Source organism: Ailuropoda melanoleuca, chromosome 8, assembly GCF_002007445.2.
Source record: "Ailuropoda melanoleuca isolate Jingjing chromosome 8, ASM200744v2, whole genome shotgun sequence".
NCBI classification, from domain to species: domain Eukaryota; kingdom Metazoa; phylum Chordata; class Mammalia; order Carnivora; family Ursidae; genus Ailuropoda; species Ailuropoda melanoleuca.
In genome coordinates this window covers 50,995,756-51,022,692 of record NC_048225.1, presented here as the reverse complement: position 1 = coordinate 51,022,692, position 26,937 = coordinate 50,995,756, and the positions used below count along the sequence as shown (strand labels likewise).

Below are 26,937 nucleotides of genomic sequence, written 5' to 3'. Positions count from 1 at the left end.
GATAGTAAAAATATGTATAGGCTCAGCACCTGTGAGAGAACTAGTGGTGTCAGAAATACATAGACTATTATTCTAGAGCAGAGAGTCCTTGTTCTAGAACCTTCCGTGGTGATGAAATGTTTCCTTACCTGTGCTGTCTGAGAGGGTAGCCGCTAGCCACACGTGGTGACTGAGCACTTGAAATGTGGCCAGTGCAACTGAGGAACCTCAATTTAAGTTTTATCTTATCTGAACCCATTCAAATTTAACTAGCCACCTGCAGATAGTTCACGACCACACAGAACAGAGCAGCTCTGGAGCAAAAGTGAGATATGGATTTGTTCAATATTGTAAGACTTTATAGCTATACTCTTATTGCCAACAAGTAAATTGACGGTTTTTTTTCCCCCAATTCTGAAACTCTAGTCCCTAATGCCTTTTTCCCCCCAGATTAAACAAAACATTTTTATAGCGTGATTTCTGATAATGAGAGGTTCCTCTGGAATCTGATCACCACTCTGTAGCAGCACAGCTGACACCAGTACCATGTGAAGGTTACCTAGGCAAAAGAACGATGCTTTGTTAATAAATCTGTTCGTCTGAGAAAATAGTTTACTCCCTTGTCTTTGAAATTAAAAACAGTAGGACTGAGCTCCCGAGTCCCGAGTGGGCACCCCAGGCACCGCTGCTCTCTGCGGTCTCCTACCTGGCGTTTTCCGCTCTCCGGCTGATGCACTGATGCAAGTAGAGATATTCCTGAGGCGCACTGGTGGACAAGGCAGGCTGCATGTGGTTTGACACCGGGGGCTCAAAGGTGAACAGGGTGGGCTGGCTGGAGTGCGATGGGGCCGAGGACTTCCGCTCTCGGAGAAGGTGCTGACTGGAGCTGCTGAGCTCAGCTGGAGAAGAGCGGGGGCCATGACTGGCGGAGGAGAGGTTTCTCAGGGAGTCTGTGAAACAAAAAAGGAAGAAAGGTGTCCTTATCCCCAAGTGGGCTGTCAGAGGAGCAAGAGATATTAAGAGCAGAGGCAACGATCCAGCCATAGTCGGCAGCCTCCTCTCCCCGTCACACACCTGCTCCTCCTTCTCTGCCTCCAGGAGAGGAGGGCTGTGGCCTCCTGGTGGACAAGGAGATGCCCTGTCCCTCAGTGCTGCTTCCGGAGTCACCTGGAGGCCGCTCCCTGTCACAGCCTTGATGGTGTTCGCCCAGCTCCCAGGAGGTGTGGCCGCCCATGGCACGGGGGTGTGACTCTGGCCCTCAAGCCAGGCCAGCCCTTAGAGCAGTAAGTGCCACTGCCTTCCTCCTCTTCGGAGGCTCCTGCTGTCATCGCCTCCATCAAAGCTCAGGCTGGCTTTGTTACATGAGCTTTGCTTCCTGAAGACTCATTAAGTCAGACCCTGGGCTGTGACTTATTGCATTAATGATAAAAGCACAAATGTATTTGGAGCAGACTGTCCCATAAGACTGGTCCCAGCTCCTCCTGCCTGCCCTACCAAGTCCTCTTAAGAACAACAATGGTTCCCATTCCCCAACACTTGTGCCCACCATTCTGAGTTGGTCTTTTTTCGCTTAACTCTCCTCTTAGACTTCCCTCTGTTGTGCTAGAAAAGAAGCAGGGTATTAAAGACAGATCACAACTGAGAGTGCTACCCCCCCCCAGGCCAAGGGCATTACTCATTCGGCTGGTTCTCTAAGCCTAGTTCAAGTTCCTGAGCCTAACACACAAGGCCTTTGACAGTCTCACCTACTTCCTGCTTTTCTCCTCCTGGACCGAGGCATTCGGAAGCTTCATCAGTCCCCAGGCACACCAGCCCCTTTTATGACTCTTTCTTATGGGCTTCTGCTGTTCCTTCCGCCTGGATTTCACTTCTACTCTACTGGCACTCATTTGCAGACTTTAAGACCCTGCATGGATATCATATTCTCTCTGAAACCTTCCTAGATGTGGTGTTTTTCTGGCTGCCAATAGCACTTGGCCCATGCTTCATTGTATCCACTGTCCCTCTGCCTCCTTCTCTAGCCCATGAGTCTCTAAGACAGTGACTGATGCCGTTAACGCCTACGGTTCCAGGATTTACCCAATAAAGGCCAGGTGCACAGAGAGTTCTTAGTCTGCGTTTGTGGAACAAGCAAAAATGTTCATTCGGCATACAATAATTCCACAGTGAAACTTCTCGTTCAAGAGAAATAAAGGTTTAAAGATGTAACTTCTGGCGATGTGACAGCTAGTGGGGTGTGATGTTTTAGTGGTGGTGATGGTGGCTTGCTAGGGCTGTTCAAATCTTTTCAGAGGGGACACACTTCTGTTTCTACTCCCCGTTATCTGACCTATGTTCGTGCCCTTCTCATGGCCCTAGGCAGGATCACCAGCTCGTTAGTGCTCTATCGGATTAATAACTCTCCAGGCTTCTCTGATGCAAGACAGAACAGCTTCTGCCAGTGTCCGACAGCCGGAGCCACGCGCCCCTGGGGAAACTTCCATCGACAGCTGTACTGACCTCCAAAATGAATTCCCATTACAGGTCTTCCAGTGAACTGGATGTTTGTTAGCAGAATCAATGGCTTCATGACTCCATTAGATGTGCAAGATGAACTCTCTAATGGCAGGGGGGAAGGTTTATGCTCGGGGATGGAGAAGCAGGGCGCCGGAGACGGACACAGCTGCGGCCTGAGAAGACACAGGGAAGGTGCAACGAGAAAGCCTCTGGGGCAATTCCACCTTTCCCGTGGTCTTTTCGGACTCCTCCACCCCTGCCTTCCCTTCAGTGGGGGCATTTTCAGGGTTCCACCCAGACCGTCCTACAGCTTCACTCACTCAGGAGACTCCCCTGGGGTAATCTTTCCCAGCCAGGTGATGACGGCTCTCAAAAATCAATCTTCAGCTCAGTTCTCTATCCTGGGCTCTCGTCCTAGAACCCTCTGTGGGCTGGGCATCTCCATTCAGACGTCCCACATGCAGGTCAAACTCAGCGAGCCCCCTCCTGTGGTCTCCCACTCTGCGAAGTACGTCAGCGCCACCATGCCATCGGTCCTGAGCCAGAAACCTAGGCATTTTCTAGGGCTCTGCTTCTCAACAACTACACCCGCCACTATGTCGCCGCCTGGCTTCAAAGTCTTCAGGGGATCCCTGTCATGCTCAGGATGACCTGCAAAGCTCTCTCTTTTTAAAGCCATTTTCCTGTTTATTCCTTCAACCTTGTTTCTAGCCAGTCCTTCCTTGTGTTTCAAACAGAATTTTGGGAAGACAGTTAACCTTTCTCCCTCCTCACTCCATACATTCAGCTGTAAACTCAGCGAGGGCAGAGACACTCTCTCTTCCGTAACAGTGTCATCCCTGGCATCAAGCCCAGTGTGTGATACAACTCCATAAATACGTGTAGATTAATAAAAAAATGAAATACATAGCAAGAGGTCATAGTCCCTCCATATCGCTCACTGATTCGTCACCACCTCCAGAATCAAGTCCAGGTCCCCAAGTCCAACAAGAAAGGCCATTCTGTCACAATCTACTTAGCCCGCCTGTCACCCCACACATCCTGCGTGCCCCCTACACTGCATGCTTTGGGCTGTGGGTCTGTATAAAAGAGGAATGAGCTGTTCTCAGGGATGGGGTCCTCTGTTCAGGCTGTGGAATCACATCTGTGACCCAGGCTGTTTACCTACAGAGCTGGATAAATCATTTCACTTCTCTGAGCCTCAGTTTCCTTATTTACAAGTTGACACAGGTGGTCACAAGGATGAAATGCATAAAGGGTTGAGACAATTTGGCATATTTTAAGTTCTCAAAATGTGTCCTAGGCACTTCTGTATTCCTGGCGCCTAGAGCAGTCTCAGCTCACTGTGGGTATTGAGTACATACTTGCTGAATGACTAAAAGAATTTTCACTAGCACAGAATCAAATATGCTTGTTTCTTGTGGTCAAAATAAGAGGGAATTTCAAGGTCTGCTAATAAGATGAAGTAGGGGTTACAATGAGGTGGGCCCACTTGGAATTCCATTCTATAAATACAAAGCCATGTCTATGCAATCAGCCAGCTCCATAATGATCTGCAGTTTCAGAAAAATTCCTTCAAAGCTGTTCTGGGGCTAACCCTTGCCCAAATCTCACTTCTGCTTGCTACTTTAGAAGATTTCTACCTGAATGTAAGTGATTATTCCTTAGGGTCTATACTGGATTGAACAATGTCCCCCCAAAACTCACATCTACATGGAACCTCAGAATGTGACTTTGTTTGAAAATAGGGTCTTTGCGATCTTATTAGTTAAAATGAGGTCATACTGGAATAGGGTGGGTCCTAATCCACTGATGTACCCAGAGACAGAGCCATAGAAGGAGAAGACCGTGTGATGGCAGAGGTAGAGACTGGATGAACAATGTGATGTAGTTCTAGAATGGACTAGTACTCAGCCATCTAATGAGTGAAGTTCTGATCCATATTACGACATGCATGGATCGTCAAAGCACTATGCTAAGTGAAAGGAACCAGCGATTAAAGGCTACAGATTGTAATGATTTTATTTATATGAAATGTCTAGAATCGGCACATCCATGAAGACAGTAAGTAGACCAGTGGCTGCCTGGGGATGGGGGTGGGATGGAGGAGTGGGGATGGGGAGCGACTACTGATGAGTATGGGGTTTCTTTCTGAGGTAATGAAAACGTTCCAACATTAGATGGAGGTGGTGGGTACACACAAACCTGTGAATATACTAAAAAACAATGACTTGTACACTTTAATGTCATAATACATAAGTGAATTTTAAAAAAACATACACATGCATAAACACTTTCGCGAAATATTAAGTCTGTGCAAGAGAAGAATGGTCTAATTAAATACATCTGACCTTTCCTTCCTCTCTAAAGAGAATGCTGAACACTCAGTAAATACCAAGTCCTTACCAAAGTAGATTGAGTAAGAGACAGTCTCCCTTTCCTACCTTCAGTTCCCTGCACCTCCTCCAACCCCACCGTCCTGGGCTTTGCTCCACAGTCATAGCAAGGCAATGGGAATTTCAGCAAAACAAAACAGCAAGAACTCCTTGGGGTCAAAAGACCCAAGGTGTAAAAGGTGAAGGAGATATTGGTGTGAAAACAAATGCTACACTCACATAAAACGTGCATAGGATTTGTTTTTATTGCCTGGGTACCCCTTGAGGAAAGAAAAGAACGAGAAAGGACATTACGCGATGTGTGGCTGGGCTGTTTTTGGTATGTGGCCACAAGGCTGTTGTAATGATGTGTCTTGGGTCATTAGGAAGGGCAGTAATACAGCAAGAAGAAAATGGACGTTTCCAGACTTCTGGCCCGGGCTTCCATCTCCAAGTCTAGACTTAAGATAATGCCAGAAAACACTTGAGTCAAATTTGTTTTCTTTTAAACAGGGTTTTATTTTTCCCTCTTCTCCCTGGCTTCTTTTTAGGGCCCTAAAAATCACTCCCCTTCCTTTCCACAATCACCCCTGGGAAGCCTGCCCAGCACACAAACACTCCGCCCACCTTCTTGCAAAACTCTAGAACAGGAAAGCTCTGAAGGATTTTAGTAGAGGGGCCCAGCCCAGCCCAGCCCAGCCCAGCCCAGCCATCAACTGGCTAGTGATAACAGGAGCAGGAAAGGGGCGGTTGGCGGGAGTTTCTGGAAAAGATGACTGGCCAAATAATGACTGGCTCCCTTATCTCAATGCCCTTTTTATCTTTATCCTTTCCCCCCTAAATCCCCACCCCAAGCCTCAGTGCGTGTCAGAACCCATTAAGTGGTAGACCAAAGCACATGCTGGAGCCCAGGCTGGACTCAGAACCTGCTTCTAACTCCTCGCTTTATGGCCTTGCACAGGTTACATAAACCTCTTTGATCTTCACCTGTTCAATGGGGAAAATACATAATTTTCCAGGGCTGCTGCAAGGTTTGAGATCATACATATAAAGCATTTAGCATAGTGCCTGCCGTTCTTACTGCTCCCATTCCTTAGTACACGGGGAACTGCTGAGGCCTTGACATTGGCCAATAGGTATGGAGTTGCTTTCCGAGCAACAGTGAATGCTTGGAAGGTCACTGTTGCCTCTGTTTCTGTCCCAACTATACCCTGTACGATGTTATATGTGGAAGGAGAACAAAAAGGACACTACGGACTATAATAATCACAGCTACCATTTATTAAGCACGTACTACGTGCCTCTAGTCTACTCTGTGAGGCAGGTATTATTTCCATTTTCCCCCCTTCTTTTTTGGACGAAGAAACTGAAGCCCAGTAAGTTAATAATGAGCTCTGGGGTCACACAGCTAGAAAATGGCAGAGCCTATGGGAAACAGATCTCACTTTCTTCCAAAGCCAATTCTTTCCATCCATGTAGAGAAAAGAGTTCCCACAAGATCCCTATGTGGTGAACGGTGTTAGCTTTATGAGAGGCAGAATCAAGTAACGGAACGGGGGTCTAGGCCACGCTCTGCTGTCAACTGGCTGAGTGGCCTTGGGAATGCCTTTTCACCTTACTGGGCCTCGCTTTCTCTGTTCAAAAAAGGAAGAACTGGGATGAGATTGGGGATACACATCAAAGCCATCTTTGGGAAACATAAGAGAGCGGTTCAGCATGAGACCTAATGAGTCATATGTATACAGGGATTTAGATAAGATCCACTGGTTTGGCTTTTTACAATCTCTGGTTCTTAAACCCAGGGCAGAGGTAGAAGGGTTGGGGGTCAACTGAAAAATCAGGGGCAAAGCAAGCCAAATGAAAAAACAAATTCTTCCAAAAATCGTTTTTTGGGTCATCAAAATTATACACTGGAAACCACCCTTGTTTCTCACTGGCTTTTCACATCATCTGCCTACAGCTAACTCCAAAAGGCACAACTAGTAACAGAACGAGCCTTGATGTGGGTTCAGAAACACGGGTTCTGACGCTACCCTACTACAGGGCCTCACGAAAAACTTTTAGTCTCTCTGCACCTCCTTTTTCATACTGCCAAATGCCGAAGAGAACACCCACCTTCCAAGGTTCTTTTGAGGATCTGATGAGATGGAATATGGGTAAACAGTAATTATTAAATACTCAGTAAATGCTTGCTGGCTTGACACCCAGAAGTGGAATGGCAGTAACATTCTAAGGGTTCCAACAGGGAAAAGACGATCGATGAAAGACTTCTGAAAACAGAAGGGTATAGGATTCTATGGAGTAAGTCGTCCCTGCAGAAAGCTGACCGAGAAACAAGGACCAGAAGGTGCAGAGGTCGAAAAACAAATGCATGCTGACAGGGCCTGAGGGCAAGACGGGATCGAGAGCTCGAGGTGATTTTAACTCACAATCACATGAAATCATTTAAAAATGAATAATCCTCAAAATCGTCTGACACACATCATAATTAGAGGAATATTTCACAAATTTAAAGCCAAGCACAAAAGAGCTTCACTCGACACAATAACTCACATAATACGGCAACTGGAAGGGGCCTGGAGTCTAACTGCTATTCATCACTGCCGTCTTCCCACGTTCCCAAAGCTTCTCGTTTCCGGTTGGAGACACTGTGGCCCAGAAAGGTGAGGCTACTTGTCCAAAGCCACACAGTAGGTCAGACCTCAATCCTGCAGTAACAATTCAGAGCTCCTAGTGTGGGGGTCCTTCCCCTGCACTGCAGGAAAGATTTATCAGTATCTATCAGTGTGAATGAAGACGTAGTCTCCATAATGTGTGGGGGAGGGGAGGGGCAATCAAGTCAGGGCATCTGATCACCAGGACACTGGATGGCAGGATTGGTATTTTGTTATGAGTTTATTATGTTACATTTGCATGGTAAGTAAACATTTGCTGGATCAAACTACTAAAGACTAGTATAAATAATTCCCCAAGCTCAAAAATACATCTCCTAGTGTTTACAGAAACTATAAAACAGAGGAAGAAAAAAGGGGAGGCAGAGACAGGCAGTAACATGAGCCCCTGGGAGACCTTTTCGGGACTAGGCTGCTCATGCGATCCCCCTTCCAGGAAAGGATCTGAGAAAGAACACCCCCCACCCCCACCCCCCCAGGCTCTGTGAGCCAAGTCAGAACATCCTGACCTTGACACAGAGGATCTCTAAGCATACTTTAGCAGAAATCGATTGTGTGAAGGGCGCAGGGGAAAGAGAGTGACTGTAGCTGAGAGGCATGTCAGTCTCTGGTCACACACCCTTACATAACCTCGTCTGCCTGGGGGCCCCTCACGTTAGAGCAAATGCCAGGCTTTCCATCAGGTCTCCAGTTAGAATGAATCACGCACGCCTTCCTCTAAACCTTTCACAGTACCTCGTTCTGTCGGGTATTCTCCATCAGGGGCTCACAAGTCTGTCACATGGAAGGGGACAGAGGGCTGGTAGAAGCCAGGATCTGGCCCATTTCTGTTTCTCTGACAGTGTTTAGCGCAATGCTCTGTGCTTAGCAAAGGTCTGGTTGAGAACAAGGTGTTCGATAAACATACCACGGCGGTCGGTTATTCTTCTTTGGGTCAGAAGCACGAACGAATAGCTCCAGGATCCCAATGTAAACTGTTCTTGAAGGGTGGGAGGAACTGTTACCACTTTGTGGGGTTTTCTGGGTTGTGTATGTATCTGTTTTAGGACAGCCAGCCTATATTTAGCCACGCATTGTCCTGTTGGTTTTAGAAAGATCAGGTTCCAAATTTTGTTTTCCCCTCACCTGCCGCACGTATGGCACACCTTAGCTGTGACAGAACTCACTCCTGCTCCTTTGAGTGGGGCTGGCTTGGCCAGGTGGTCCCCCCTCCAGGAGTTAATTCATATTTAGAACGAAACACTTGTCATTTACTTAGGGTCATGAGCAGGGACTGCAGATACCCTACTCGGAGGTGCAGGCCCAGCAGAAAGAACGGGTCTTGTCCTTGCTCTACGGGTTTATAGCACAGTTAGAAAAACCGAAGGATTTCTCTTCAGGGCAGCACTTCCTCCTTCCCCCGAGGAACTTTGGGAACCTAACAGTCGTCCCATAGGAATCAGTCCATCCAGGGGGCACCATAAGCTCACACGGCAATGATGTATTTGACTCCTGTGACCTTCCCACAAAAATAGCAACAATATATCTCTGTATTTTAAGCTTATCGGCTTTATAAGAGGTGAACTCCCCTGCCTTCTTTTACAATGACTTTCACTTAAGAGACAACTGGCAAACGGTGTGAAACACGAATGTCAGACACTAACAGGAGTTCACCAAGATGCCTGGCTGGCTCAGTCAGAAGAGCCTGCTACTCTTGATCTCGGGGTTGTGAGTTCCAGCCCCACATTGGGTATAGAGATTGCTTAAGAATAAATCTTAAAAAAAAAAAAAAAAGAATCATCAGCAATGGCAGAAATCACCAGCATAATACCTGAAACTCTTCTATTTTGGGCGGGGAGGCTGGGACTCTCGGACCTCAGCTTGCTGAGGGAATTAGGAGATCTGAGCATGATGCGAAGCCGAACTCTGGCTTCAGGAGATGTAGTGTGGTAGGGAGAATGAACGTGGATTTTGAAATCTGAATCTCAGCTCAGAAGCTACAGAAGCTTCTTAGCTACAGAATCTTAGCTACAGAAGCTAAGGACGGTATGTGAAACTAAGAGTCCTAATGTGTATGTGATGTGAAACAGCAGCCTGCAGGGCTTGTGCTAGGGAGTAGAGAGACGCCACAGTCCCTGCGTGTCAGTGCTCCATGGAGGGGGGTTCTCCCTCGGCACTCCGTTGTGGGAGAAGAGCTTAAGCTGTGTGTTCACAGGCCTTCAGGGTTTGATTGGAGCCGGGACTGGTGCCAGAGCGTGCGAATGGCCTCAGCTGACCTCGGTGTGGTGAGCAGAAGACCCCAGAGGCAAAGAGGCTGGCAGGACCTATATCACAGGACCCTGCTGTAACCGGCAGCTCTTTCTTAGCTGCTGTCTCGAGTCCTGGGTCACAATGGGCTCCTGGCTTCATATGTGTAGCTTTCCTACTCCTCTTCCAGCCTCGTATTTTGATGCTTCGGCAACTCTAGGCTTTCTCTGCTGGCATCCAAAAAGAATCATATCTTTTTAACACCTCTAAAAGGGCCAACACCTGAGACCACATGCACGTGTGTCTCGGAAGGCCTGCCAAGATGTATTATTACTACACTAGAACAGGAGTTGGCAAACTGTGGGCTGTAAGTCAAATTGGGTCCACTGGCTGCTTTTATAAATAAAGTTTTTTTGGGACACAGCCATGCCTATTCATTTACATACTGTTTATGGTTGCTTTATATACCACAAGAGCGAAGTTGAGTACTTGTGAGAGAACAGAAGGGTGGTGAAACCTAAAATATTTCCTACCTGGCCTTTTACAGAGGAAGTTTGCCAATCCCTGGACTAGAAGTTCTCATTCTGGTTTGTGTAATCACGTCCTCTTTCAAAATATTACCATCTAATTTAAGTCCATCATTAAGGAGAGAGAGGCTGAAACCAAAACCAATGAATCCCAAACTAATGCTTTGAAAAAAATCAAGAGGAGGGGCGCCAGGGTGGCTCAGTCGGTTGAGCACCTGACTCCTGATTTCAGCTCAGGTCATAATCTCACGGTTGTGAGATCGAGACCCGAGTCGGGTTCCACACGGGGCGTGGTCTGTGCTTAAGAGTCTCTCTCTCCCGGTGTGCCTGGGAGGCTCAGTTGGTTAAGTGTCCAACTCGCAACTGTGGCTCAGGTCATGATCTCATGGGTCATGGGATCAAGCCCTGTGCTGGGTTCCACGCTTAGCAGAGAGTCTGCTTGGGATTCTCTCCCTCTCTCTTCACCCCTCTCCCCACTCATGTATGCTCTCTCTCACTAAAATAAATAAATACATCTTTTTAAAAAATTCTCTCTCTCCCTTTCCCTCTGTACCATCCCTTCCAAAAAAAGAAGAAAGAATCAAGAGGAGAAATCCTAAGAAAGGCCAGTTTGGAGACAGCATTAGTATTATTATAAGATCATATTCTTTTTCATTTTAGTATGTCTTGGTCACAGACAACATGCTAATTGCTGCCTAGCTTATAGAATATTAAAAGGTTCAAGAGAATAACATGATAAACTTATTGAACCAGGCTTGGAAAGAAATCACCAGATTGTTCTTGCTGATCCTTAATGATTTATTCTTCTTCCATATCACAGATGCACAGTTCTGGAAATGACCAAGGGATCATTTAGTTCAAGATTTTATTTTACTGATAAGAAATCTAAGGTCCAGAGAGACCACATGATTTTCTTATCAGTGACTGATTGGTCGGCCTAAGCAAGAATGTCAGTCTCTCGTTTTTCAGTTCAGTGTTTTTTTATGGAATACATCAGATTGGAAGAACAATAAACATTATAAGCTCGAGTGGACTTTTCTACTTCTAAGGAAAGTGAAAAGAGCTTTCATTTAATAATCTAACACTGTTCCCTGAAGTTCTCAAAAAAGTCCAATATTATGACTGGAAAGGGTCAGAATTATAATTGACATGTTCTTTGATAAAACAGTAATGTTTTCATACGTGTACATAGTACCTTCTCATTTGCTTTGGTATAATTAATACAGAAAAGCATGCTGGGATTATGACAAAGATTGAACCGAATCTACAGATCGATCTGGGAGAAATAACATAGTAACAATATCGAATGTTCTACTTTACAACATGATATCTCTCTTCCTTTGCTGGGTCTTCTTGAATTTCTCCTGGCAGTGATTTGCCATTGTCTGTATAAAGATGTTGTATTTTTTTTGTTAAATTGATTCCTAAGTGTTTTATTTTTTGTAAAAGAAATTTTTATTTTTATTTTCCAACTGTAGGCTGTTCTCAACAACTTTGACATTTATAACAGCCCTGAAAAGTTGGCAGGGCAATGATCTTTCCAGATTCATTTCAAATAAGAAGACTAAGACTCAGAGAAATAAAACGACTTACTCAGTGTTACAGAGCTCTCCGGAAATGCCCAAACCAGGACTCAAACTCAAGTCTTTTTCACACCAAGTTGAAGGGTCATTCGATTATGCAGCTCGATGTGAGGGTAGAGAAGGAGGATATACTTATAAATTACAAGCACTACACAAATATCCAGTGGCATGAAAAAAAGGAAATTATTTTAATATGACTAATAAAGAGTCCAAGGCCCAGAGAGGCCTTTCCTGCTCACCTGACCTAACTGGGTTTCCAGTCACCCCTTATCACGTTACTCTGTCTTCTCTTCATCAAAGTGCTTATCGCTACCACTTAAATATTTTGTTTTTCATCTGTCTTTTCCCACTTGACTGTCAGCTAGTTTAAGAGTTTGAACCTCACGTGTTCTGTTCACAGGTGATGCTTCAGTGCGTTAGCCATAAAAATCTGCCTCTCGATCTCCTGATGTGGGCAGCATAACTGACTGACAGCCCCAGCTGCTGGCCTCCTGCATCCCTCCTGATTTCAGCTCAGGTCATAATCTCACGGTTGTGAGATCGAGACCCGAGTCGGGTTCCACACGGGGCTGTTCTCATCCAGTGTCAAAGGAATGGCAGTAGTTACTAATACAGGCCTGTTCCTGTGAGGCACAGGACTCCTTTAATGGGAGACCTTGGCTTGAGAACCTTTGCTGGTCTGGTGGAAACTGTCCTAGAATTGCACTGCAGTCTAGTCCTCCTTCCTGCCTTCTCTCCATCACAGGTGTCAGCCCTGACCCCACTGCAGGCTCTGCCCCCTTCTCTGGCTCCTTTCCATGATCCCTCACAGGTGTCTCACCCAATAAATCTCTTGCAGGTCTTAACTCATCCTGCAGCGGCTTCTCAGAGAACCTGAGCTCACATACCCAGGGTCTAAAACAGTGCTTGAGGAACAAATGGTTGGCTGAGGTTCACACTGCAAGCAAAACCACAGACCTAGAATTAGAACCCAGATCTCTGGTCCATCCGTCCAAAGCCTTCTACACTCAGATCACTGATCATCTGAGAAACATGTCCTTGGTGCCTCTGTTCAGGGGGGATAATTGCTCTGATGAATTTGAGGGCAAAATGTATTCACTAACGGCCAAGCCCCACAGCTGGCCTCTCAGCTCTGTTTGTAATTATGTGGACTCTAGTGGGCGTAAGAACATCTGTCCTAGATTCAGAGAAAACTGAAGTGATGGTTTTGGTCAGTGAAGAAAATCTGGCTTATGTTTAAATTAAAAGCAGCAAGAGCTCTGTGTGATGCCCTCTTAAAGGAGTCTAAGGAGAGCACCTACAACTGGCAGACTCAGAGAGCAAAGGCAGCGGTGAGGCTTTCCCGGGTCTTTGGGCAGGTGCTGAAGACCTGGTACAGGGACCACGATGACTTGAGGAAAGAACTCCACCTAGAATTTCAGGATATGGTTTAACAGTTAAGGGCATGCATGCTGGGACCAGACTGTCTGGGTCTGAAGTTACTGAACATCTCTGTGCCCCGGTTTCCTCTTCTTAAAATGAGAATAATAATAGGGATCTACCTCGTAGGATGATAGGAGTGAAGATCTGCGAAATGCTCAGAATGGTGCCTTGTACACAGTAAGCTCTACGTAAATATTAGCTTTTATAATTAACAGTAGTAGTAGACACCGTTGTTTTTAAGCACCTCAATAAATTAAGTATAATGTATGTCAAACCAAGCAAGGTTTATTTCATAAACATACTAATCACACACAGTAAAAAAAACGCTCTTGAGTTTGGGTAAAATAGAGATAGGGTTACTTCGGATGTTTCGGTTTGGGGGACAGAATAGCATGGTCCGACTACTCAAAAGGCTGCCATGAAGATCACCGGGAAGGCAGTGACAATTCATGGGCCATACGTTTACGTGATATTCAATGCGCACTTGTCATGTACCAAACACTATGCTATGTAACTGAAGTGGGCTCTTATCTAATCATAATGACCTGGTGAAGAATGTCTCGTTTCTATTTTACTGATGCAGAAACTGAGGCTCAGAAAAGTAAATTAACTCATCCGTGTTAAGACTGAACTCATCTATGTTGTGGGTTCATGTATTTATATGATGGCAAGACCTATGCTCTTTGTACTAAACTGGCCTTCTGAACCAGTACATACATAAAAGCATTTATAAATCATATGGCCTCATGTAAATTCAAGACGGCATCACCATCAACATCATCTGGAACGCTAGCAGGAAGCCAAGAAACCCACGTGCCAATTCTACCCTTGTCAGTTAGCTGTACGATCCCGGGCAAATTAAGTCCCCTCCCCTGACCTCTGGATACTCCGTTACCTGAGGAGTCTGGAACTAAACCTCCTCTCAGGGCATTTCAAGACCTCATATTCTAGAATTTTCTCCTTCTATGAAATCTATTCCCTTCTCTGTCTTGGCTGCGTGTTTTGTCTAATATGATTCACCAGCAATGAGGAATTTTGTTCGCTGACTTCATCTACAAAAGGGGTAAGGAGGTGGGGAATAAAAGCAAACAATAAACAAATGATAGATACGTAAAATGAAGTTTAGGTCACTGGCACACCCTGACTCTTCAGCCTAGTTAATACATCATTCATCTTGCATTTTTCTTTTTCTAAATGTTTCTTCATTTTTGTTCACTACTGTACTTTATAGCATTGTTTCCATAAAGGGAATTTTATTCTCTATGTCCTGTGAAAAAGGTTAGAATGTTTTCGAAGCTTCCTTTTTTCCTCCACAGTGAATTTCTCGAAACAACAATATTTACAAATAAGTTGGAGTTTTTCAAACATAATTGTGTAACTATTTACAAAGGCATAACCAAATACAGCAACTAAATCATTTGAATATTCTTTGGGCAGCTACCATGTCTCTAGAATGTGGTGTCAGAAAGATGAAAGTTGTTTCTCACCCTCAAGCCTCTCACACATCCCCCCCGCTTCCCAAACTTTGTGTTCGGGCCTCAAAGAACCAGATCCAGATCCTCATGTCTCTGGGCACGTGAACAGCAGGCCCTGGAGAAAGTAAGAGAAACCTGCCTTCTGAGGTGATTGCTGTGTTAATCAACCTGATTGTGGTAATCACTTCACAATGTATGCCTATATCAAGTCATCACTATGAACGCTTTAAAAGCAGTTTGCCAATTATACCTCGATAAAGCTGGGGGGGGGGAACCTGGTATGTATAATTCTATTTATAAAAAAAGAGAGAGAGAGAGAGAGAGAAATCTGAATTAACTGAGAAAATCCTGTATTGACTCATTTTATCTGAAGTTGACTAACACTTCAGCCTCTATCTCTGACCAGATGGGGCCCTGACACTGACGCTAGATTTAGAAATTTAAAAAACAATTTTTCCCCCATACTTGAGGTTTACCTCCAATTTTTTCCATCTGCTAAACATATCTTGGCACATAGCCAGGCATGGTTCAGTTAAAAGCAGGTGAGTCTTGGTGAAAACTAGGGGGCCTGGGACCGGGAACTCGACACAGATCAGGCGGGCAACCGCTGGAAGAGCTCAAGGGTAGTCTGGAGGAAAGAACATAAACTAGAGAACATGGCAAGGCTCCTGAGTCCACGGAGAACTCATGCTCCACGTGTCACGCTCCTCCCTCTCACCTGTCCCTAGAACAGGACCTGGCTGACTGAGAGAACAGAAAGAGAAACTGGACATCACCTAGAAATGTGGAGTCGAGTCCGTGAGGAGGAGGAAGCCTGGGCCAGGAAAGCAGAAGCAGATCTTCAGAAATTCAGGCAGAGAGACCACTGGTAACCCAGCAGTCTGTCACTGGGCAGTGGGGCCCCAGCCTCTGGGTTAAGGGTTTGGGTAAGACTGTAGTCTCTGAGAGGGGCTAAGTAAGATCAGGACGGAATCCAGTCCTCAGTGGAACTGGAGACTACAGGCAGGTTAACAGGCAAGTAACTTAAGAGCTGGAAAAGCAGGCAGAATCCTGGGGTCAACTCCAGCTTACACACCACATTAGGGTGAGAACTGAGTTAAAGGGACATGGAATCTCAGAGCTCCGACTTTATGCTGGGACGCACTGTGGGCGTGAGCTTGAAGGAAGAGCTCGAAGGCCTCTGGCCATCAGTACAGACACAGAGGCTGGGGATCAGGTGGTCCTGACACCGGCATCACCTCTAGATCACCGTTTCCCAGACCTTTCCCTTTTATGGATGAGTTAACGCACTGCCTCTTTTTTACCTGTTTGTGTATTTTTAAAAACCAACATACAGGGCAAACACTTTTTAATTATGTCACACACACACACACACACACACACACACACACACTTTAACAGATGTGCGCACCCATACAAGGAGGATCTCAGAATGAAGGGAAGTTTTAAAATCTGACTACATTTAGTTTTAGGAAACTGACTACATCTTCCTCATGTTTTTCATGTTTGTTGTGGACGGAGAAGGATTCCCGTGGCTCAGCACTGATCTGCATTCCCTCTTTTGAAACATCTGCAGAGGACCAATATTCTCACCCTGTGTTCCCCATTCCCAGGCCGCCAAGGGAGGGGGAGGGCAGGCCCTCTGGGTCTGGCTCCAGCTGCAGCACCTGACTCACTCCCCTGCACTCTTCAGGGTGGCTTCCTCTCACCTGCCTCAAACGTTAGGTTCCACGCGCGATACAGTTCACAAGCAATGCAAAGAAAGATGGTTGAAAATTATCATTTTGGTCCTCAAACTTTAGTGTACAGTTGAAAAAACTGAGATCAACGCACTGAATCAGTAACAAAGCTGAAATTTAAAACCAGGACTTTGATTCCCAATTCAGATCCTAGAGAGAGATGACCGTACCTCCTGATTTTGTTGAGCTCAGAATCCTGCCCAGAGCTGTACCTAAGTGGATGTTTAACCAGAATCAAGGTCTCCCGAGGTCCAAGGTGACCTTACCCCTAAAGTCAAAGTCCTGATTCTACCTCTGGCGAGAAATTAGACTAGGCTATGGAATCTGGTCTAATACTTTAGTACCTTCCTTCTCCAGAGATAATCAGAAGCACTCAAAGAACAAAAAGGGGAGACTCCTTTCTAGCAGTCTGTGGGTTTTGGCAGGTAACACTAGACCTAATCCATGCTGGTGGCCTGGGTTGGCTAGGGGGAGTGTCTGGTATAAAAGGGAAAGCAGGAAGAGGGATCAAGGCTTAGAATGAGAAGAGGGTCGAGTTTCTCCCTGTCGCCCTCTCCTCCTCCAGAGGGGTCTGGGCTTCCCTGCAGGCTGAGGCTGGGGGCTGCCGGGGTATCTGTGGGGGATTTTACGGAGTTCATGTCCCAACTCAAAGCCTACTCTCGGGGTGACCAGACCCAGCTGTAGACAAAAGACAACAAACAAACAAACAAAAGATTGAGGAGGAAGGCCTGATATTTCTGGATTATTTAGAATAACATTTTTCTTTTTAAAAAGGCATGAGGATTTCAGATCTGGCTGGAAACTGGTCTGGATGTTTATTTTCCTCATTGTCTCAGTGGAAAAAAAGGGTGGGTGATTCAGACAGCAGCCTCCGCCTCTGGGCTGGGGCCCGGGTCAGTCTACACTCTGTTCTTTGCTCCTCAAGGGACTTGTGTCGGCGTGGGGAGAAGCTGCATTTTACCTCCCACATTTGCTCTAAGCTTCCAATAAGGATCCCCCAGAGGAGCTGAGAGATCTGAGCTCAGCCAAAAAACCAGAGAGCAAAAGGTAGGGGAGGGAACGAGGAAGGAGATGGTCCTCCCAAGGATGAGAAGAGAGAAAGGGTGAGGTCTTTGAGAAAGGCCTGTTTCCTTCCCACCCTCCTCCACTCCTGGCTCTCCCACTCACTGTGTCTGGGGAAAAGGACCAAGGTCACCAGAAGGCATCTGGGTTGACTGTGTGGCTCCACCGCAGCCCTCCCTGCTGTCAGATTTCCAGAAGAAGGGGTCTGGTCCTGACCTTTAAGGCACCATCCTTTCTAGAGAGGAAGGAGCTCTTTGAAGACACCACCCTCCCAACCCCAGTAATATTCCACCACTAGAGACTGAAGATTTCCCAAAAGCATTCCTCTGGGTATCATTTGATCCCAGGGGGACCCAGGACTTAAAACAATTCTGTCGTTGCGTTACTGGGGAAACTCAGGGATTATTAGAAGTTTCCATACTTATAAAATACTTAAAAGGTGGGGCAGCCTCACCCAAAACTGTGGTAGAGAGAAGGTGGGGAAGAGATAAAGAACAGTTGGTTGAAACTCTGGGAAGTCCTCATTCTACAGAGTTAGATATATGCGACTACTGTGAGACTCCCGACAAGGAGCTCAGGAGAGGGAAGATGCTAAAATAATACCCAGGGCACGGAGGAGGCTCTGGCCTCACTTCAAGATCTTCAAGAATTACTAACTATACTCCCTGAGCTCTAATTCGCAGTAGTTTGTTGGCTACTCAAGATGGATCATGCTGAACGACAAGTGTTGGCAAGGACGTGGAGAAAAAGGAACCCTCTTACACCGTGGGTGGGCATGCAAACTGGTGCAGCCGCTGTGGAAGACAGTATGGAGGCTCCTCAGAAAGTTAAAAACAGATCCACCCTACGATCCAGTAATTGCACTACTGGGTATTTACCGCCCAAATACAAAAGCACTAATTCAAAGAGATACGGGCACCCCTATGTTTATTGCAACATTATTTACAGCAGCCAAATTATGGAAGCAGCCCGTGTCCATCGACTGATGATGGATAAAGATGATGTGGCGTGTGTGCATGTGCACACACGTGCACGCACACGTAATGAAATATTATTCAGCCATAAAAAAGAATGAAATCTTGCCATTTTCCATGACATGGATGGAGCTAGAGAGTGTAATGCTAAGCAGAGTAAGTCAGAGAAAGACAAATACCATATGATTTCATGCATATGTGTAATTTAAGAAACATGACAAATGAACAAAGAAAAAAAAAGAGAGAGAAACCAAGAAACAGAGTCTTAACCATAGAGAACAAACTGATGGTTACCAGAGGGGTAAACCATGGGTGGGGGATGGGTGAAAACACGTGATGGGGATTAAGGAGGACACTTGCTGTGATGAGCACGGGGTGATGTATGGAAGTGTTGAATTGCTATACTGTACACCTGAAACTAATATAACACTGTATGTTAACTATACCCAATTAAAACAAAAGTAAATTAAAAAAATAAGACGGATCATGCTGCCTTGCTAATTTAGCCCTCAAAGGTTAATATTAACGTATAGACAGCACTTTACTTTCTAAAGGGTCAGTTCTTGGTGACTTAGAAACCTCCTGCTTTTCCCTCCAGCTGGCTATTTTGTGACCTACGAGCCACGGTGGTAAACAGGTCTGTGAAGCAGGGCTAGGACTAATGAGGAGTGAGAGCGCACAGCCTACGGATGGAGTTAAAGCCTTGGACCGGAGCCCCAGCAACACTGCTTTCTGTACTGTTTAACCCTTAGCATCCTTACCCGAACAAGAGGAATAATGTCACAGCCTGCCTATCTCATTTTGTTTCTTTACACTCAAAGGAAACTGCATTAAGTGTTTTGTCATCTGTAAGTTCCGCTAAGAACACCAGACACTTAAATCACATCCTGTTCACCTTGACCTAGAGATACAAAAATCATCACCACCACAACCACTACAGGGAAAACAGTGAACCAAGCAGCTAGTGTTCACGTTGTGCACCTATCCATTTTCTTACTTTCCTTCCAACAACGGACAGGGAGCATCGTGTCTACTTTATAGACGATAAAGCCTCAAAGAGATAAAGTTACTTATTCAGTACCATAGAGCAACGAAACTGCAGGGCTGGGACTCAAGTACAGCTAGTGTGGCTTTCAGAGTCCCCGTGAGAGCAGCACGGTCACTGAATACATAACAGAGGGAGGGGACCAAGGGAAGGAGGAGTCCTAGGCTCAGAGGATTCAAAGGGGTGAGGGCTTCCTAACAGTGGAGGACTCCTGAGCCCATGAATAATTCATCAAAGCTCTGTGCTGCGAGCGGGTTCTTTTTGTGTATGGTGCATCTGCTCAGGGACAGCTGCCTACCACTGGGCCACAAATGTGAGGACTTGGACCCGCCCGCTCATAAACAGCTCAGAGAAGCTTTCTGCTCCCTTACTCTGGGGACTGAAGGCTATTCGGATTCCCAGAGGAAGATGGGGTTCTTATTTTTGCTTGCGTGCACACCGCCCCTCCCCCTCCCCCACAAACACACTAAACTCCACACATGTGATATGAAGTCTTCTTGATATTCTTGGAATTGCTTTTCCTTCCTGAGCATCATCCCTAGTTTCCTTTTGGAAAGAGTTCCCTGTCAAGAGGTTGTTTCCTCCACCCTTATGCCAGTATTCAGACTCCGTTTCACTCCTGGTCTGTTCTTGAATCCTAGACATTGCTGGCTAGAATATGCAAGGAATTGGAGGGTGGCAGTATACAGAAGCTGGAGGTGGCAAGAAGGCTTTAAAAGAAAAGACTCCATCTGCCGTGGAACCTCTTCCAGATGAAAGGGAAAAACAGAAGGTTGGGGTTTTTTTTTTTTTGCTTTTTTTTTTTTTTATTAGGTCCCATCACAACTCTTACATAAAGAAAGAAAGAGGGTGTATGTGCTTGAAGGAGGCTTCTCCAGGAAGAAATTTCTCCAGGACCACGCAGCGAGCAGGGACACCGCATTGCACAGCTCTAGGGGACAACTCCACACAGAATACAATGCGAATACTCCTCTGCGGAATATGAAACTCGAGGGGCTGCCAGACATCTGAAGTCTGTCTTGGTGAATCCACAGAGGAGCAGAGCCATTGGGTGAGAAGATAATTTTATCTCTATTCAACAAAAGGAAACTGGGAAAACATGTGACCTGTTCATATAATCCCAGAGTTGTGATTCGAAGTCAGGAATCCTCACCTCCAGCCCACAAATTCACCAGTAGAGTGTGGTGACTGGTTTCGAGGCCTGGAAGTTACTAAATTCTTGGAATATTCCAGCTGAAGGATGTGAGCAATATGAGTTGGTGAGGACGAAACCTGAGTTGGCTGTAGGACCCTCTGTGGAAGGGGTCAGAGAGTGCTTCCAGTCCAACACGTAGTGTCCAAGGGGGCAAAAGTGCCTGGGCTTGGTCCTAGCAGATGTCTGTATTGCAGAAGGTCAGAGACAAAGCACGTATAATAATACAAAGTCAGACCTGGGTTAGACGAGGCTCCTGGCTCTGTCATTTTCTAGCTGTGTATTTGCAGTCAAACCGCTCCTACCGCAGAAGACTCCTATGAATTTTTAGTGCAGATTTATGCAGAGCTCCTAGGACACATAGAGTAGATGCTGACTATATTGCTCCTACTGTTTTCTTTTGTGGCCACTGAGGGTTAGGCGCCAGTACAGGGTGCTTTCCCCATAAGCTGGCTGCTGACACAGACACCCCAGAGCCTGGGCTGTTCTCCGTAAGCCGCGGCACAATGACAGCAGTGTTGAATTCAGGAAGCCTCCGGGACAGAGGACACTGGGGAGTCCACGTGAACCCGCCAAAGCAGGCGTGAGGACAGAGAGGAGCTGTAGTCCTGGAGTGCTAGACAGGGAAGAAGAAGCACTCAGTCTCCTTGCTTGAAAAAAAGGGGAGCATAGTTAATAAAAGTGATGAAATGAAATAAGCGAAAGTAGGCAGTCAAATGTTAATTTCCTTCCTGCTTTGCCTCTGATCCTGACTCTCAGCTTAAAAACCCCCACTGATTTGGGTGATTAAGCTTTAACCCCTTATCTGAGGGTTTTATAGATATAATCCATTTTAAAGAAAGTCTCTAAATTAAAACATAACCCATTATGTGGCTGAATCTTTTAACACACCAGATTCTCCTATGACAGGGAAGAAAAGCCTACTGTCTCCCTCAGAAAGATCTCACAAAGAATCCTAACCTCCTGTCACAGACAAGTAACATCTTTGCTCTCATAATGAAACCACCTGGCATCTAATAAAAATAATCCCCTTAAAAATGAAGTCAAAGGTTTAAGGGAATATATTTTTTAATAGACAAAGCTGGTGAAAATATACTAACTTGATTGTCACCCCCTTAAGACTTTCCCTCCCTCAGTGAGCTGGTGGTGCACAGGCTGGGGTCTCCATCCATGGTCATGCCTCTATTCCAGCACTCCCCTGTGACTGCCTGTTAGCGGTCTGTCCCTTCCACTAGACTATGATATCTGAGCACTGGAACCCTTCTGGTCATCTTTGTAGCCTCGGTGGTTGTGACAAGGACTGTCACAAAACAGATGTTCCATAAAGGTTTGCTGGATGAATAACTGAATAAACAATGTTTGAATGGGCAAATGAATCGTCCTACTAAAGAAAGCAAGCCCAGATAACGTGGTTCCACACATTTGTATTTGAACTGTACTTAAATCCTATACAGTAAAAGTAAGGATTCAGGCATTAATCACTTTTTAAATATGTGATTAAAAATATATTTGCACCAAGAGTAATTTTTGTTACATCTCAAGTACATTTCTCTTGGTAGGAACACCTCTAATCCCACAAGGAAATAATTCAATTAAAAGCAATTTGCTCATATAGATCAATGGAACAGAATAGAAAACCCAGAAATAAACCCACAATTATATGGTCAATTAATCTCTGACAAAGGAAGAAAGAATATGCAATGGGAAAAACATAATCTCTTCAACAAATGGTACTGGGAAAACTGGACAGTTACGTGCAGAAAGAGTGAAACTAGACCGCTTTTCTCGCACCACACACAAAAACAAACTCAAAATGAATTTAAGACCTAAATGTGAGATCTGAAACCATAAAAATCCTAGAACAGAACACAGGCAGTAATTTCTCTGACATTGGCTATAGCAACTTTTTTCTTGATATGTCTCCTAAGGCAAAGGGAAACAAAAGCAAAAATAAACTACTGGGATGTCATAAAAATAAAATGCTTCTGCACAGAAAAGGACACAATAAAAAAACCTAAACTAAAGGCGGACTACTGATTGGGAGAAGATATCTGCAAACGGCATACCTAATAAAGGGTTAGTATCCAAAATATAAAAACAACTGATACAATTCAACACCCCAAAACAAATAATCCAGTTAAAGAATGGGCAGAAGACATGAACAGATATTTTTTCAAAGAAGACATCCAGATGGCAACAGACACATGAAAAGATGCTCAACATCACTAATCATCAGGGAAATGCAAATCAAAACCACAGTGAGATATCTCCTCACACCTGTCAGAATGGCTAAAGTAAAAAACACAAGAAACAACAGATGTTGGTGAGGATGTGGAGAAAAAGGAACCCTGGTGCGCTGTTGGTGGGAATGCAAACTGGTGCATCCGCTGTGGAAAATGGCATGAAGTTCCTCAAAAAGTTAAGAACAGAACTACCCCAGGATCCAGTAAGCACACCACTGGGTATTTACCACCAAAATACAAAACAATGATACAAAGGAATACATGCATTGCTATGTTTATAGCAGCAGTATTTACAACAGCCAAATTATGGAAGCAGCCCAAGTGTTCATCAACAGATGAATGGATAAGGAAGATGTGGTGTGTACATATGTATGTATGTGTGTGTGTGTGTGTGTATGAATATCCCATTATATATTCCATATATATATTCATATATATGTATATATTCCATATATAAAAATAAATATATTCATATATACTACAATGGAATGAGATCTTGCCATTTTTTTTTAAAGATTTTATTTATTTATTTGACAGAGAGAGACAGCCAGCGAGAGAGGGAACACAAGCAGGGGGAGTAGGAGAGGAAGAAGCAGGCTCCTAGCAGAGAAGCCTGATGTGGGGCTCGATCCCAGAATGCTGGGATCACGCCCTGAGCCGAAGGCACACGCTTAACGACTGCGTCACCCAGGCGCCCTGAGATCTTGCCATTTGTAACTACATGGATGGATCTAGAGGGTATAATGCTAAGTGAAACAAGTGAGAGAAAGACAAATACCATACGCTTTCACTCCTATGTAGAATTTAAGAAACAAATGAGCAAAGGGAAAAAATGAGAGAGACAAATCAAGAAACAGACTCTTAACTATAGAGAACAAACTGATGGTTACCAGAGGGGAGATGGGTGGGGGATGGGTGAATCAGGTGATGGGGATTAAGGTGCACTTATCATGATGAGCACTAAGTAATGTGTAGAATTGTTGGATCACTATACTGTATGACTGAAACTTATATAACGTATGTTAACTATACTGGAATTAAAATAAAAACTTAAAAGCAATTTGCTTTCTGATTACTTCCTCCCCACCCCACAATTACCTATTTTCTAAAAAGCTGAGGTATTTTTTGGACCTATCTCTCACATTTATGAAAGCTTTGAGACTGGGGTGGGGGAAGTAGTCTATGGTTTTTCCTCCCTTGTTCTTTTGATTCCTTTTTATTTTCCCCCTCTTTGCTTGTTTCTTTTTTGCATGCAATGTTCCTTCATCGGGAACAAAATAAAGGGAAAAACAAAAAAATCCATGAAGCCTATAAATGACAACGATTTGGGGAAAACAGGAAATTCCATACAGGAAACAAAGATTATACCAAAGATTTTAAGAGTAAAATGGGGACTCCTAACCCTTCTGCAAGGAAGATGAAAATCACAGAATTCCTAGGACAGCATGTCCAGTCCAGGCACGACAGACTACATAATTTGGAGAGCCTGGCGCAAAGTGAAAATGCAGTCTGTTCAAAAATTAAGAACTTTGACACAAATAAATAGAAAGATATCTCATGTTTATGGATTGGAAGAATTAACATTGTTAAAATGCCCACACAGTTTCAGGGAATCCCAATGAAGATTCCAATGGCATTTTTTACAATAATAGAAAAAACAATCCTAAAATTCATATGGAACCACAAAAGATTCCAAGTAGCCACAGTCATCCTGAGAAAGAAGAACAAAGTTGGAGGCATCATACTTCCTGATTTCAAACTGTATTACAAAGCTGTAGTAATCAAAACTGTATGGTATGACATAAAAACAGACACACAGATCAGTGGAACATAACAGAGAGCCCCACATGTATGGTCAACTAATATTTGACAAGGGAGCTAAGCATACTCAGTGGTGAAAAGACAAAAAATGGTGGTAGGAAAACTGCGTATTGATATGCAAAAAAAAAAAAAAAAAAGGAAACTGGACCCCTATCTTAACTACTCAGGAAAACTAACTCAAAGTGGATTAAAGATTTAAATGTAAGACCTGAAACCATAGTACTGTATGGTGACTAACATAATATAATAAAAAATCATTAAAAAAAAAAAAAGACCTGAAACCATAAAACTCCTAAAAGAAAACTTAGTGAAAAGATTCCTTGACATTGGTCTTGGCAATGAGTTTTTTGGATATGACACCAAAAGCACAAACAAGAAAAACAAAAACAAACAAATGGAACTACATTAAACTAAAAAACTCCTGCACGGCAAAAGTAACAAGATGAAAAGGCAACCAAAGAAATGGAAGAAAATACATATTTTCAAACCACGTATCTGCTAAGGGGTTAATATCCAAAACACATAAGGAATTCCTACAACTCAACAGCAAAAACAAAAGCAAAAACAAATAACCCAATTAAAAAATGGTCATAGGATCTGAATAGACATTTTTCCAGGGAAGATATTCATATGGACAAGTTACCTGAAAAGATGCACAACATTATTAATCATTAGGGAAATGTAAATCAAATCAAAACCACAATGAGAGATCACCTCACACCTGTTAACTGGCTATTATCAAAAGGTAAGAGGTGAGTGCTAGCAAGGATGCAGAGAAAAGGGAACCCTTGTGCACTGCTTGTAGGAACATAAACTGGTATAGTCAGTACGGAAAATGATTTGGAGGTTCCTCAAAAAATTAAAAACAGAACTACCATATGATCCAGCAATTCTGCTTCTGGGTACATATCTGCAGGAACTGAAATCACTATCTTGGCGAGATACCTACACTTCCACGTTCACTGCAGCATTACTTAGAACAGCCAAGACATGCAAACCATCTGTGTCCATTAATGGGCGAATGGACAGAGAAAATTTTATAGATGTAATATTACCAGCCATAAAAAATAAGCAAGGGTGCCCCAGGCCCTCGCCATTCAGAATGAAGTTGTGAAAAGACGCTCATGGCGAGGGCCCACCCTTGAGACTCCTAGTGAACTGATCTGGCATGGATCCTTGGCACCAGCATTTTAAAAATGCTCCTCTTTAATTCTGTCATGCAACCAGGTTTAAGAACTACGGATTTAGGCTCTCCACCTGTCTCAGAATAAAACCTATTTCTCAATCATCCCCAAGTTGAGGATGAGCCCAAAAAAATATTAAAGAGCATTTCTGCAACTCAAAACTCAGTTAAGAAAGTTGGGCTACTCGGAGTATCTGGGTGGCTCAGTCGGTTGAGTGTCTGACTCTTGGTTTTGGCTCTGGTCATGATCTTGGGGTCATGGGATCAAGCCGCATGACAAGCCCTGTGTCAAGCCCCAGAGCCCCATGCTGAGCTCTGCGCTAGGCAGGGAAACTGCTTGGGGCTCTCTCTCCTTCTTCCTCTGCTCCTCCCCCACTTACACTCAAGCGTGCTTTCTCTCTCAAATAAATAAATAAATCTTAAAAAATACAAAGTTGGGCTACTCTTTTATGAAAGTCCACAAAACCCAAATATATATCCGTATTTCCCCCTTTCACCTCTCCCCTCTCAAGTGAACATAAAAAAACACTGGATTATGCATCCACAATAATCACAGAGGACCCCAAACCAAAAGAAAAAAAAGGTGGCAAGTGTAACTATGGAGGGTGGTCTGAAGCAGACAGGCTAGAACAGGCAGAGCTGGGCCAGAGAAGGAATCCCGGTGCGGGCTGCCCTATGGGGTGAGTGACACGTGAAGAGCACAGAGCGCTGGAAAGTGGAGGGAAGGGGGGAAGGTGCAGGGCTGACAAAGGGGTGGTGTTGGGGTACCTGAAGAAACACCACAAAGTACCTTTAGCTTCATCATAACCTCAACACATCTCAGGGTCCCATCGGAACGTAATTAGGGCCAGGGGTCCCTCTGGTATTTGGCCAAACGCTTCCCACTCTCACTCTTTGCCTATTACTCCTCTGCCAGACAGGAG

General features: G+C 44.6%; 1 protein-coding gene across 7 annotated transcripts in view; it reads right to left on the bottom strand.

Annotated features, from left to right (window-relative positions):
* The window catches only part of GAB2 (GRB2 associated binding protein 2), a 52,000-nt gene that overhangs the window by 24,635 nt on the left and 428 nt on the right, over positions 1-26,937 (bottom strand). For 2 of the 7 annotated variants that reach the window (XM_019796457.2, XM_034666272.1), the window contains exon 2: positions 686-929. In XM_019796457.2, the coding sequence (XP_019652016.1) occupies positions 686-929 (244 nt within the window). Of the gene's footprint in view, positions 1-685; positions 930-2,478; positions 2,649-5,165; positions 5,312-6,965; positions 7,103-26,937 lie in introns of those variants that run through there. The other 5 variants (XM_034666270.1, XM_034666271.1, XM_034666269.1 and 2 more) reach the window with 5 other exon arrangements.